Genomic DNA, 12,826 nt, shown 5'->3' with positions numbered 1-12,826 from the left:
TCTTGTCAGAAGTAACAAGCAGGTAGGGGTGACCTAACTTTTATATTTGGCAACTAGTAATATGTTTCTCAATATTCTACTTCATTGTGGATTTTTTTTGCAAAACAGGTGATTTATTTATTGAAAGGCAGAGTGTTACAGAGAAGGAGAGACATAGACAGAGAGATTGTCCCTCTCCTGGTTCCTTCCCTAAATGGCAACACAGCCAGGGCTGGGCAGGCTGAAGCCAGGAGACTGGAACTCCAACCAGGTTTCCCATATGGGTTGCAGGGGCCCAAATACTTGAGCCATCTCCTGTTACTTTTGCAGTCTCATTGTCAGGGAGCTGGATTGGAAGGGAAGCAACCAGGACTCAAACTGGACCCCAAAGGAGATGCTGGTGTTACAGGCGGCAGGTTAAGCCCTTGCCACAACGTTGGCATGCTGGCTAATCTACTTTTTAATGGTTAATTTATTTGTTTGAAAGGTAGAGTAACAGGGGAAAAGACAGAAGAAAAGAGAGAGGAGAGAAGAGAGAGAGAGAGGCATTCACTATCTGCTGGTTCGTTCTCCAACTGTCCCCAAGAGCCATGACTGGGTCAGGCCAAAGCCAAAAGCCAGGAGCTCCATTTGGGTCTTTCTTGTGGGTGTCAGGAAACCAAGTACCCAGACCATCATCTACTTCATCCCAGGTACATTAGCTAATGCACCTCTGTTCTGACAATTCCCACCCTCTGGGTTACCTCTGTGTCCACATCTTAGCACCTCCACTTCAAGCCTCCTAAGCAGGAATTATAACCACTTGCACTGGGCAGCTCAACTGGTTGTTATTTGCCCAAGAAGAGTCCCAAAAACTAAACAGCAGGGCTGAAGTTTGATCCACAATTTGGGTTTCCAAATTCCATGTTAATTCTTTCAAACAGGTCATTGAGGGACGGTTTCCAACATCCTTGTCTGTGCTGTGTTCACAACAAATCTTACCATTTAAAAAATTCTAGATCCTATTAAAATGCTAAAGGAAAGAGGAATCTTCTTTCTAATTAACTATTCTTGTAGAAAAAGGTTGCGACTTGACAAATGAATATTTCCCCCAGTTTCTTTAACTTTAATGTTCTTTAAGCTTCAGACTTCCCTGGGATAATTCAATAGTAATTTTTAGACAGCACACTCATTTATGGTATCCTTCAACTTAACTGTTAAATTCCACAAAATTAAATCCATCAGGGTAAGTACAAGAAAGATGGCAGCAGGAGGGAAAGAGCAAACAGTAAATTACTAAAAGGACTGAGCCAGGACTGAAACTTTGGTGTAGGGGGTAAAGCTGCCACCTGCAGTGCTGGCATCCCGTATGGGTGCCAGTTTGAGTCCCAGCTGCTCCACTTCCCATCCAGCTCTCTGCTGTGGCCTGGGAAAGCAGTAAAAGATGATCCAAGCCCTTGAGCCCCTGTATCCGTGTTGGATACTGGGAGGAGGCTCCTGGCTTTGGATCAACGCAGCTCCAGCACAGCTCCAGCTGTTGCAGCCATTTGGGGAGTGAACCAGCAAATGGAAGACCTCTCTCTCTGCCTCTCCTTCTCTCTGTCTCTCCTTCTCTCTCTGTATAACTGGACTTTCAAATAAATAAATAAAATTAAAAATAAAAGTATTGAGCCATAGGAAGCCTTATTCTCCTACTGTTTTATTTTCCTGAGTGTGGAAAATATGTCATGACTCTGACCACATTCTTATGTGCAATTCTTTTTCTTCTGCACTCATCTGGCATGATTTATTGGAAAACACATAGGGATAAGTTGTAAGGAGAGCGCTTTTGCCTTTAGTTGCTGCGAAAAATGAATAAACAATCAACTAAGCAAGGGGAACTCTTCTGTGCTCATATGCTAGTTACTGAAGTATTAATTACATCAAGGCACCTTCAGTTTAATTGGGTAATTGGGCACTCTTGAAATTTTGGATAATTCTGATCATCCCATTTCTAAGCTCCCTCAGTCTCTTCTTTTAAATGACCTGTATTCATTTTCCCTACCGAGGAAATCTAAGCAATCAGAATATAGGCTGAAACAGAATGACAGGAAAAACAGGAGGGAGAGGAAGAGAGGCTGAGCATAAAGAGATTCTCCAAGTCAAAGCTGTTGGAGACCCCGCGGCTTATACTGATACCTCCCTATAAATATAGACGCGTGTGCATTTTACTTTATAGAGAATTAGGAGCTGAAATTCACCATGTTTCTACTTAAGAGTTAGAATTGTTCAGAATTAATATTGGAAGCAGACAGAACACCTCTATTCCGTGTCTCCCACTCCCATCCCAATTCCAAACTCCCCTTAGTCCACACAGCTCATCTTTCAGTCATGATGATGGCGTATTAGAACACTCTAGAAACCAGAAATGTGTATGATTAGGAAATTCTGACTTGTACAGGCCTTTTTTTTTTTTTTTGAAACAAATGAATATAGCACGATTAAGGGGAATACTTTGGAAAATAATGATAAAAGTAAGAGCTTAATAACAAAAAATAAGAAACATAGAGGCTAAAATCTGCTGAGGATAGCCCCTTTCTCTTATTAAATTTACGTGTGTGTGTGTGTGTGTGTGTATTGCGTTATTATGCAAGATAGAGAGGTTTCCATTTCTGTCCAGTAATCATGCCTGTCCAGTGGGCTCTGGGCTGCTTTTCAACTCCTTTTCAGCTGTTGGTTGGTCAGAATTTCTCTGGAGAGCTGTGCTGGAAATTTCCAAATTCTCACAATAATCTGGTTCAGAACAGCCTAAATTTGTTCTGGAATTACCTAGATAATTCTTAAACATGAAGCTAGATTCTAACTTGTAAATACATATGTATACCCTTCTTTCTCACACATCATGATCATTTTCATGAATCACTCACTTTGTGATATTAATCTCTGTTTTCAAGAAAAAATAGTGTATATATGCATATATATATGTAAATATATAGATATGGGCTACAAATGAAGTAAATGTGGCAAAGCTTTAAAAACTGTTAAATATTAAAGCTAAAAAAGAATAAATTCAAACTCAATAAAGATAAACAAAAAGTTATGAACTGAAAAGTTCATTTTTTTAAACTTTAAAGTTTTTTGAGCTTCTACTTTTTTGAGTTTAAGAAAACTCAAACGAGAAGCTTTTGCTTCTCAAGTGACTTTACTGAAAGAAGACTCTCAGACATCCTTTAGGGGAAGCAAGAAGTCCTCCATTTTGACACAATTCACACCTGACAATTTCAAATGGTATTTGAATGTATTATATAACAAGGCAGAGTAGTACAAACGTACCAGTGTCCTCAACTCTGGGAACTCCGACAAGACTTGCAAATCAGGTACTCTAAGCTGGATTCTCATTTCATTCTCGCTCACTGAAGAATCTAGGAAAAGCCTCAGGGTCAATCGGAACTCATCTCTGTGGCCATCAGTAAGGTATAATCATAGGAAGTCAGCGTCAGGAGGAAAATGATGGAGTTGGTAAGTAGCGAATTAAGGCTTGTGACTCAGTGAGAGGATCAAATGAGCAGAATACTGACTTTAGTTTGTAAGTGAAATATGCTTTAACCATACAATGGAATCCAAAGTTATCAATGTCAAAAAGCAAACTTTCGTAAGGGAGAACATTTCCAATGTGACAGCAGTGGAGACAACTCACTGACAAAGGGATTATTTCATAGATATTTTTGAATGAGGGAAACAAATTATAGAACAGAATGATCTCAACTGTTATATGTATGAAAGAAAAAGCTATTCACACTAAGAAGAATATAAAAATACCTAAACCAATCTATTACCAGTGCTGGAAAAAGATTCACGAGGCTAATAAACACAGGTCATTACAGCAATTTTTACATGGTGTATAAGTCACTATTAACATAGCTGATAGAGAGAAATAACTGCCAGGTGAGTTGCTGTTGTCAATCACTCGGCATAGCCACAGGGAATTGTGTTATCCTGGGGCTGGGACTAAGACGTTTTCAGAGGTGTTTTGGCAAGGTGACCATACTTACCGTAGACTCAGAGGTGGCTTCAAGTTCCACAGGAGTCTTTGTGTTGTTATCTTGGGATTTTAAGTCACATCAAATGTGGGGAATTTCGAATTATGTGTAAGAATCTTAATTATGTCTTAGAACTTAGAAGATATTTCGCACATGTGAATTGACAAGTGCATTTGATATGTGTTATAGGTGTGCTGGCTCTACTTCTGTGCTTCACTCTTTGACTAATAAATAATAGAAAGATGGTAAGATGATAGTGATGACCACAGAAAGTGATAAAAAGAATCAGTGACATTAGTCAATACTAATGCAACTGAGACTAAGCACTAGTCATATATTTGTTCAGATAATTCATTCTGCAAATGAGCCCTGTGGAATGCAGCACTAAGGTTGTTCCAGGAACTGTCGGGAATTCTGAAGATGGCTGTAGTTGCTGGTATTCCCAGTGATGCTTGCAGCTAGATTTAATGTAGAAGTCAATTCAAATATCTGCCTTCAAACTTTTTTCACTTCCACTATTCCACAGGCATACTTAGCAAAATGTCATGAAATCATAAATGGAGAACTGCTGCATTTTTGTCCATGAACATGACTGATTACAGAAAACTTATTTCAGGGGTTGTTGGGGGAAGAAGACAGACTTCTGCCCAAGATAATTGATATGAACCTTTGCAACATCTAACATTATAGAATTGGAAAGTGGAGCTGAAGGGAGTTCCATAAGTCCATCTCCCTTACTTAGGTCAACACCACCCCTTCTCTTTCTCTGCTTACTCGTAGAATGCAGTCCCAACAGTACCAACAGCAGCGTCGAAAATTTGCAGTTGCCTTCTTGGCATTCATTTTCATTTTGGCAGCTGTGGACACTGCAGAAGCAGGGAAGAAAGAGAAACCAGGTAAGCTGTAGAGTTACGAAGGCGGGATGCTCCACTGATTAATGTCCTCTTCACCCACTGCCTGTCTCCCTCCATCCCTCCCTTCCCTCCTGCCTTCCAGTTATCCAGAGGATCACAAGATATATCCTTTCTAATGGCCCCTGCACATAAGTCTTGGAGTCTGATTATATTATAGCTATTGTGTGTTGAATATTGAGCAGCAATCATGTGCTTCTAAAAAGAAGAGGTAGTAGAAAGAGTTAAGGCTGACTAGGCATTTGACCTAATGGTTATGACGTCTGTTTCCCATATTGGAGTGCCTGGCTTTGAGTCCCTGCTTACTACCAAGTCGAGTTTCCTGGTAGTGCACACCTCAGAAGGCAGTGAGGATGACTGAAATGGTTGGGTCCTGGCCATCTAGATGGGAGAGCTGCATTGAGTTCTCAGTTCCTTGCTTTATCCTGGCCCAGCTATTGCCGTTGTATAGATTTGGGAAGTGAAACAGCAGGTGCGAACTCTCTGTCTCCTGCATAAATAAATAAAAATGTAAAAATCAGTTAATCCTAAAAAGGGAGAAAAATTTCTATCGGAAATCACAGTTGACAGATTACTTATTTAGTTATGTTACCGCTCTTCCTCAAACATTCTCATACTTACAAGGAAGGAAAGTGAAACTTGGAGAGCCCTACTCCACCCCCATGGTAATAAACAGGCTGTGCAACTGGAGTCTGTTTAAGTCTGTAATCCTCAATATTTTTATTATGCTACTCTGTCCACAAGGCACAGGAAGGAATAAGAGTACGGGCATTTGGTACAGCTGTTAAGATGTTGCTTGGGATGTCTGTATCTTGTAACAGAGTGTCCGATTTGATTCCCAGCTACTCAGCTTCCAATTCAGCTTCCTGCTGTTGTGTGCCCTTGGAGGTGGCAGGTGAAGGCTCGAGTGCCTGTATCCCTGCCACCCATGTGGGAGACCTTGTGGAGTTCTGAGGTCCCAGGTTGGGACTGGCCAATCTCTGGCTATTGAAAGTATTTCTGGAGTTAACCAGTTGGTTGAAGATCTATCTATCTATCTATCTATCTATCTATAGATATATCGATCTATCTATCTATATATAGATATATATTAAGACATATATCTTATTTTCAGATAAGTGAAATTATGATAACATTTTTTGGAAAAAAAGAGAAATAACAGTTTTCATTGAAAGGGCTAATCTGACAACTGTTTTTTTTTTAATTGAGTGGTCTCCCATTTTTTAGGGTTAACTATCTGATCTTCTCTTTTATAGAAATGTTTGCTCCTCAAAAGAGCTGTCAGTAAATTACTTAACAGTCTCTGGCACATAGTAAGGGTTAGACTAATATAACTAATATAATAATATAATAATATAGGGCCGGCGCCGCGGCTCACTAGGCTAATCCTCTGCCTTGCGGTGCCGGCACACCAGGTTCTAGTCCCGGTCGGGGCGCCGGATTCTGTCCCGGTTGCCCCTCTTCCAGGCCAGCTCTCTGCTGTGGCCAGGGAGTGCAGTGGAGGATGGCCCAAGTGCTTGGACCCTGCACCCCATGGGAGACCAGGATAAGTACCTGGCTCCTGCCATCGGATCAGCGCGATGCGCCGGCCGCGGCAGCCATTGGAGGGTGAACCAATGGCAAAGGAAGACCTTTCTCTCTGTCTCTCTCTCTCTCACTGTCCACTCTGCCTGTCAAAAAAAATAATATAATAATATAACTAATATAAGTTCTAGCTCCTTCTTCAGTTTTTTCCTCTCTATCCTCTCTTGTTCATTGATTCAACCATCTAGCTAACATCTGTCACGTTTCTACTATTTACTGGACAATAAGGTAAGGGATAGAGATAGAGGAGGGAGAGAGAGGGGGGAAGAGAGACAGGCTGCAATTAAGGCACTCAGGAGTGAATGCAAATCTAGGAGTAGAATTTTCTAAATGTTGACTACTTTTCTTCCATCTTCCAGAAAAAAAAGTGAAGAAGTCTGACTGTGGAGAGTGGCAATGGAGTGTGTGTGTGCCCACCAGTGGAGACTGTGGGCTCGGCACCCGAGAGGGCACTCGGACTGGAGCAGAGTGCAAACAAACCATGAAGACCCAGAGATGTAAGATCCCCTGCAACTGGAAAAAGCAATTTGGAGGTAAGTCTCAGGCAGTCATCCCATTGCTTTTCATTTCTCAACTTTCAGCTCCCGTGACATTTTGGGTCAGGTGAATTTTTTGTTGTGGAAGCTATCTTGTATATTATAAGATATTTAGCAGCGTTGCTCACTTCTAGTTACCAGTTTCCAATAACACCTTCATGCCTGCCAGTTGTGAAAACTACACATGCCTCCAGATACTTCGCGTCCAATGGCACTAGGGGTCAAATTCATTCTTGGTTGAGAACCACTGCGTTACCTATAAGAACAGAAAATACACACATGATCCCTCCTAGTAATGACCAATGGTCTTTCCTCTCTCCCTTCCCGCTTTCCTTCCCCCTTCCCCCTCCCTCCCCCCCTTCCTTCCTTCCCTCCCTTCTTCATTTTCCCCTTCTTCCCTCCCTCCCTCCCCCTTCCTTCCTTCCTTCTTCCCTTTCCTCCTCCTTCCCTTCCTCCTTAACTCCGTCCCTCCCTCCTCCCTCTCTCCCTCCCTCCCCACCCCCCCCGCCTCCATTGCTCCTCTTATTTTTTCTTATTTGTGCGTTCTGAGTTCCCTTTCTTTTCCTTTTGCCTTTTATTGCTCAGTCTCTCCATGTCTCCCTCTGTCACTTTCAGGTCACTTGTGATTCCTCCTGATCCTCCATATAGCTCCGTAGATTTGCTTGTTAGAACCCAGCAGGGCTGGCCACAGCCACTTTTCACAGTTGTTTTTCTTGCTGACTCTTCAGCTACACACTGTCCTGACCAATCTATTTGAGACCGCATCTCAACTTAACTTAACTTCCAACGTTAAATTCATTCATGAACCCCTAAAAGCCTCTTCCTTCCACATTCCAGGTTTTCTGTCTTTCTTAGCCATGGTGGAACATGATGATCCAGACGTGCCCTATTGTCTAAAGGCACATGAAGAAAGCTAAACAATAGGCATGCATATATCTTTTCCAACCTCTGTAGTATTCGGAATACTTTTTGAATGGAGACAAGTTCTGGAAAGGCACGGTGGAACCCAGATACATTTGATCTTAAACTACACAATGGGAGCCTTAAAGATTCAGCTACAAAAATTTCAAAAGTATGTTTCCAAGGATAAAAATGTAGAATATCTGAAGAATTCTCAAAACTCAACAGGAAAGAAATTAACTCTCTAGAAATAAAGTGGGAAGAGACATTAACAGACATTTTACCAAAAAGGATCTTTAGGGGGGAAATGAATATCTGAAAAGATGTGCAACTTCTTTCCCCATTGGGGAAATGGAATTTTTTTGAGATTTTATTTATTTATTCATTTAAGAGGCAGAGTTACAGAGAGAGGGAGAGACAAAGAGAAAAGTCTTTCATCCACTGGTTCACTCCCCAAATGGCCGCTAAGGCCAGAGCTGCGCCGATCCAAAGCCAGGAGCCAGGAGCTTCTTCCAGGTCTCCCACACAGGTGTAGGGGCCCAAGGACTTCTACCGCTTTCCCAGGCCTTAGCAGAGAGCTGGATCGGAAGTGGAGCAGCCGGGACACAAACTGGCACCCATTTGGGATATTGGCGCCACAGACTGAGGCTTAGCCCATTACCCACAATGCCGGCCCCTGGGAAATGGAGGTTTAAGAAATACTGAAATATCACTATACACCAATCAGAGTAGGTATTTTTAACTAGTAGTGATAATAGCAAATTCCAGCATGATCATAGAGAAGTCAGATAATCCATATATTGCTAATGAAATTATAAAATGATACAGGCACACTGGGAGTATATGGGCAGTTCTTACAAAACGGAACATGTGTTTACTATGCAATCTAGCCGTTTCTCAGGAATCTACACAAAGAAAATAAAAGCATGTTTCCACAGAAAATTGTACTTGAATGTACATAGGAGGTTTATTTTTGTAGCCAATAACCAGTAACAACCCAGATGTACTTCTGGTGAAGAGTTCAGCAAGCTATGGAAAATTAGTCATCAATAAAAAGAAGCCGACTATCAATAAACATAAATTGAGGGATCAATGGATCTGGGAAATTATGCTAAGTGAAAAAAAGCCAGTCTCAAGAGTTCACACATGGCATTCTGAAGATGACAGAATTATAGAGCTGGAGAAGAGATTGGTGGCTGTGAAGGACTGAGGTGGTGGGAAAGAAGGAAGTGATAAGCTACAAATCATAACCCAAGGAGTCCTTTAGTTGCAACTGTTCTGTATATTAATGATGATGGTGGTCACCTACATCAGCACATATGCCAAGAATTCACACCACTGGGGCTGGTGTTGAGGCACCTGTGATACTGGCATTCCATGTGAGGGCCCGTCTGTGTCCTGGCTGCTCCATTTCTGGCCATTGCAGCCATCTGGGAAGTGAACCAACGAATGGAAAATCTCTATAACTCTGACTTTCAAATAAATAAAATAAATATTTTTTCTTATAGAACTGGTGAACTCTGAATAAACGTTCCATGGAATAATATCAATTTCAGGGCTGTGTTGTGTGTTATACGTAAGTGAGCAGTAACAATTGGGAGAATCTGGGTGAGGAGTGCATGCAATCTTTATGTATTATTGCTTATTACAATTATCTCAGTCCGAAAAGTTAAAAGCAAAAGTGTATATTTATTTTCATGGTATTACAATAGAAACTTTCAAGAATTTCTGTTTGGTCCTACCCTGTCCCTAGCGGAATGCAAATATCAGTTCCAGGCCTGGGGAGAATGTGATCTGAACACCGCTCTGAAGACCAGAACCGGAAGTCTGAAGCGAGCCCTCCACAATGCTGAATGCCAGAAGACAGTCACCATCTCCAAGCCCTGTGGCAAACTGACCAAGCCCAAACCTCAAGGTAGGTCCTTGCCATTATACCTCAAGTTTAACAAATTAATGGCGTCAAGCAAGATTTTCACGTGTGGAAATCTGAATTTTTGCCAGAAGGAAATATAAGGTGAGTCACCTTAAGAAAGTGATTGAAAAAGTTCTGTGTGTTGGGCATCACGAAAGTTCTTCCCATAGGCTGTTTGTTGTTCAAGTTGAAATCCTGTGCATAAATAAGGTCATTGGTACTGTCTCATAATGAGAGTAACTAACTTAGCCAAGCAGGCCGGTTAAGGCTGCAATTGTATGGTGACCATGTATCCTTTACATTGGAATCATATCCTGACAAAAAAATGCTTATGAAGTGCACGAGGCACAAAAGCTTATATCAAACCCTTTTCAGATCATTTGAAATAGTTTTCACAAATCAGGGAAATTATTTCACATTTTCCCTTTCTCCACTGCATAACTTGATAGTTTCTGTATTTCTTGTACTTCTTTCAGAGACATTATGTATCTTGGGGTTGTATTAGCTTACCAGCTACATTCAAATCACAGAATTTAAAAATTACATAGAGCTATCTTTTCCAGAAAGTCAGTTTCTACTTCTGGCTGGAGAAAGTAAACCAAAAACAAATCTGATGGCTATTGTTTGAAACAAATAGAATATCAGCCATGGGAGGTCAAGGAGGCATTAAATTATTTTATTTCATGGGTGCTTTGGGATGAATTTTGTCCCCTCCCTCTAAAAATTCATATGTTGAAGTTCTACCCTCCAAGACCTCAGAATGTGATAAAAACTGGAGTTAGGGATTTAAAGAGTTAACTAAGTTAAAATCGGGTCATACAAGTATGACCGGTATGGCCATACAGTATGGCTGGTATCCTTATAAGAAGAGGTAAGGAGGGCAGAGACACACACAGAGGGCAAATGATGTGAAGAAGGGGGAGGAGATGGCCATCCACAAGCCAATGAGAGAAGCCTTAGAAGGAAACAGCCCTACACACACCTTGATCCCAAATTTCCAGCCTTCAGAACTATGAGAAAATACATTTCTGTTGCTTAAGCCACCAATATCATGGCACTTGGTTAGAGATGTCTTGGCCAACCCATGTAATAGGCTCCAGTGAACTCGAAAGTAAAATACCCTCTTGGCCCCAACTCATATTGGAACCCCACAATGGTCCTGGGAACTCATACATATGGCCAGCTTCATTATGAGGAGTAACTCAGTGTAGTGACATTGTATTACATGTTCATAATAAGTGAAAATAGGAAAAAAGTAAAAAGATCCCCAGAAGGTTGGAGGTATCAGTTGGTTTGCTGCTGGTGGTCAGGAGGGATTCTTCAGCCTCTGATAGAGTTGTCCACAAAATAGTTACCTCTGATGTCAAGTTGGCCAAGTGCAGGCTGTACCTGCTGACAATGAGTCTAGGGTCCAGACTGTGCTTTCTAGATCATAAAAAGTCCTGCTTGTTGCTTATTTGATAGGGATCATCAGGGTTGAGGTTAGTGCAGGGACTACTTCCGCTAACACTGTGTCACTTTGCCAGCGACAACCACCTAGGTCTGATCAAAACCAGCAGCCAAATCTATTAAGTGACTATTTCTGAAAGCAGAGGAACTTGGAGATATAGTCTTCAATTTAGGTTATTTTAACATAACTAAGAACCAAATACCTATCAGAAATATAGAATGGAAAGGAAAAATTAAGGAACTCTCTACATTTTAGTACAGTTAGTTCTCAACCTGTGTTTCACATTAGAGTTTTCTTACATTTTCCTATGAAAACATACAAAAATTCCATGGCCCAGATATAAACTGGACCAACTAAATGACTATCAGTTTTAAACACTTAAATGTTCCTTAGAAAGTTTCAATTTGAGGCCAAAATTGAGAATTAATGTTATTCATTATGTTATTAATATTATTAAAGTGTTGAAGCCATCGATGCAATTGCCACATAGGTGCATTAAGTATGCATGCACATGCAAGTACACACGTAGGCATCCATGCATGCTGTTCTTATTTCCTACTGGAGAGCGAAGCTACCTCTTAAAAGGAGTGGGAATGTTTTCAGGCGGAGAAATGGTGGGTCTGGGCCAGCGCCATGGCTCAGTAGGCTAATCCTCCGCCTTGTGGCGCCGGCACACCGGGTTCTAGTCCCGGTTGGGGTGCCGGATTCTGTCCCGGTCGCTCCTCTTCCAGGCCAGCTCTCTGCTGTGGCCCGGGAGTGCAGTAGAGGATGGCCCAGGTGCTTGGGCCCTGCACCCCATGGGAGACCAGGAGAAGCACCTGCCTTCGGATCAGCACGGTGCACCGGCCACAGCGCGCCGGCTGTGGCAGCCATTGGAGGGTGAACCAATGGCAAAAAGGAAGACCTTTCTCTCTGTCTCTCTCTCTCAGTGTCCACTCTGCCTGTCAAAAAAAAAAAAAAAAAAAGAAAAAAAAGAAAAAAAAAAGAAATGGTGGGTCTGGTGAAGTACAGAATACATAGGAAACAGCAGTGGACATGAACAGGAAAGACCACTCAGGATATTTGATAAATACATGCAATTGTGTCTTTCTTTTCACTGGACCAATAGATACTTCGCCTTTCTATGTTTTTCCATCTTGTAAAATTAATGAAGGTTAAAATTTTGTTTCAGGCTTTCAACGGTAGGAAAATATTTCAAGTGGGTAGAAATTCTGTAATTTTCATACATACTAATGAATTATAGTCTATAATTAATTGAAATGGGATTTTTCTTAATGAGCACTATGTTTCAGACTATTGGTTATGCATTTTATAGGTCATGAAAATGCAACTTTCCCTTTGTGCATAATTAAAATTTTCTTTAAACTAACCGATCTTTCTCCTTCCAACAGTGGCTGGTTTTGCAAGAGCTGTTTTGGCACCAGACACACTGCTCAAAGAAAAATCTATCAGTAGTTGAGCCAGAAAGATGTGTAAGATAGATTTTCCACTGTTGTTTATTTATTTATTTATTTGAGAGGAATGCTGGGAAAAAGAGAGAGACCATTCACTGATTC

General features: G+C 41.3%; 1 protein-coding gene across 3 annotated transcripts in view; it reads left to right on the top strand.

The window, feature by feature from the left end:
- The window catches only part of PTN (pleiotrophin), a 107,696-nt gene that overhangs the window by 77,197 nt on the left and 17,673 nt on the right, over positions 1-12,826 (top strand). For all 3 annotated transcript variants that reach the window (XM_002711960.5, XM_008258043.4, XM_070071339.1), the window contains 3 exons: positions 4,758-4,873; positions 6,832-7,005; positions 9,662-9,823. In XM_002711960.5, the coding sequence (XP_002712006.1) occupies positions 4,759-4,873; positions 6,832-7,005; positions 9,662-9,823 (451 nt within the window). In that variant the 5' untranslated portion in view covers position 4,758. The remainder of the gene's footprint in view (positions 1-4,757; positions 4,874-6,831; positions 7,006-9,661; positions 9,824-12,826) is intronic.

Source organism: Oryctolagus cuniculus, chromosome 3 (genome assembly GCF_964237555.1).
Source record: "Oryctolagus cuniculus chromosome 3, mOryCun1.1, whole genome shotgun sequence".
NCBI classification, from domain to species: domain Eukaryota; kingdom Metazoa; phylum Chordata; class Mammalia; order Lagomorpha; family Leporidae; genus Oryctolagus; species Oryctolagus cuniculus.
The sequence above is the reverse complement of the archived record's forward strand: the minus strand, read 5'-3'. Positions and strand labels throughout refer to the sequence as shown.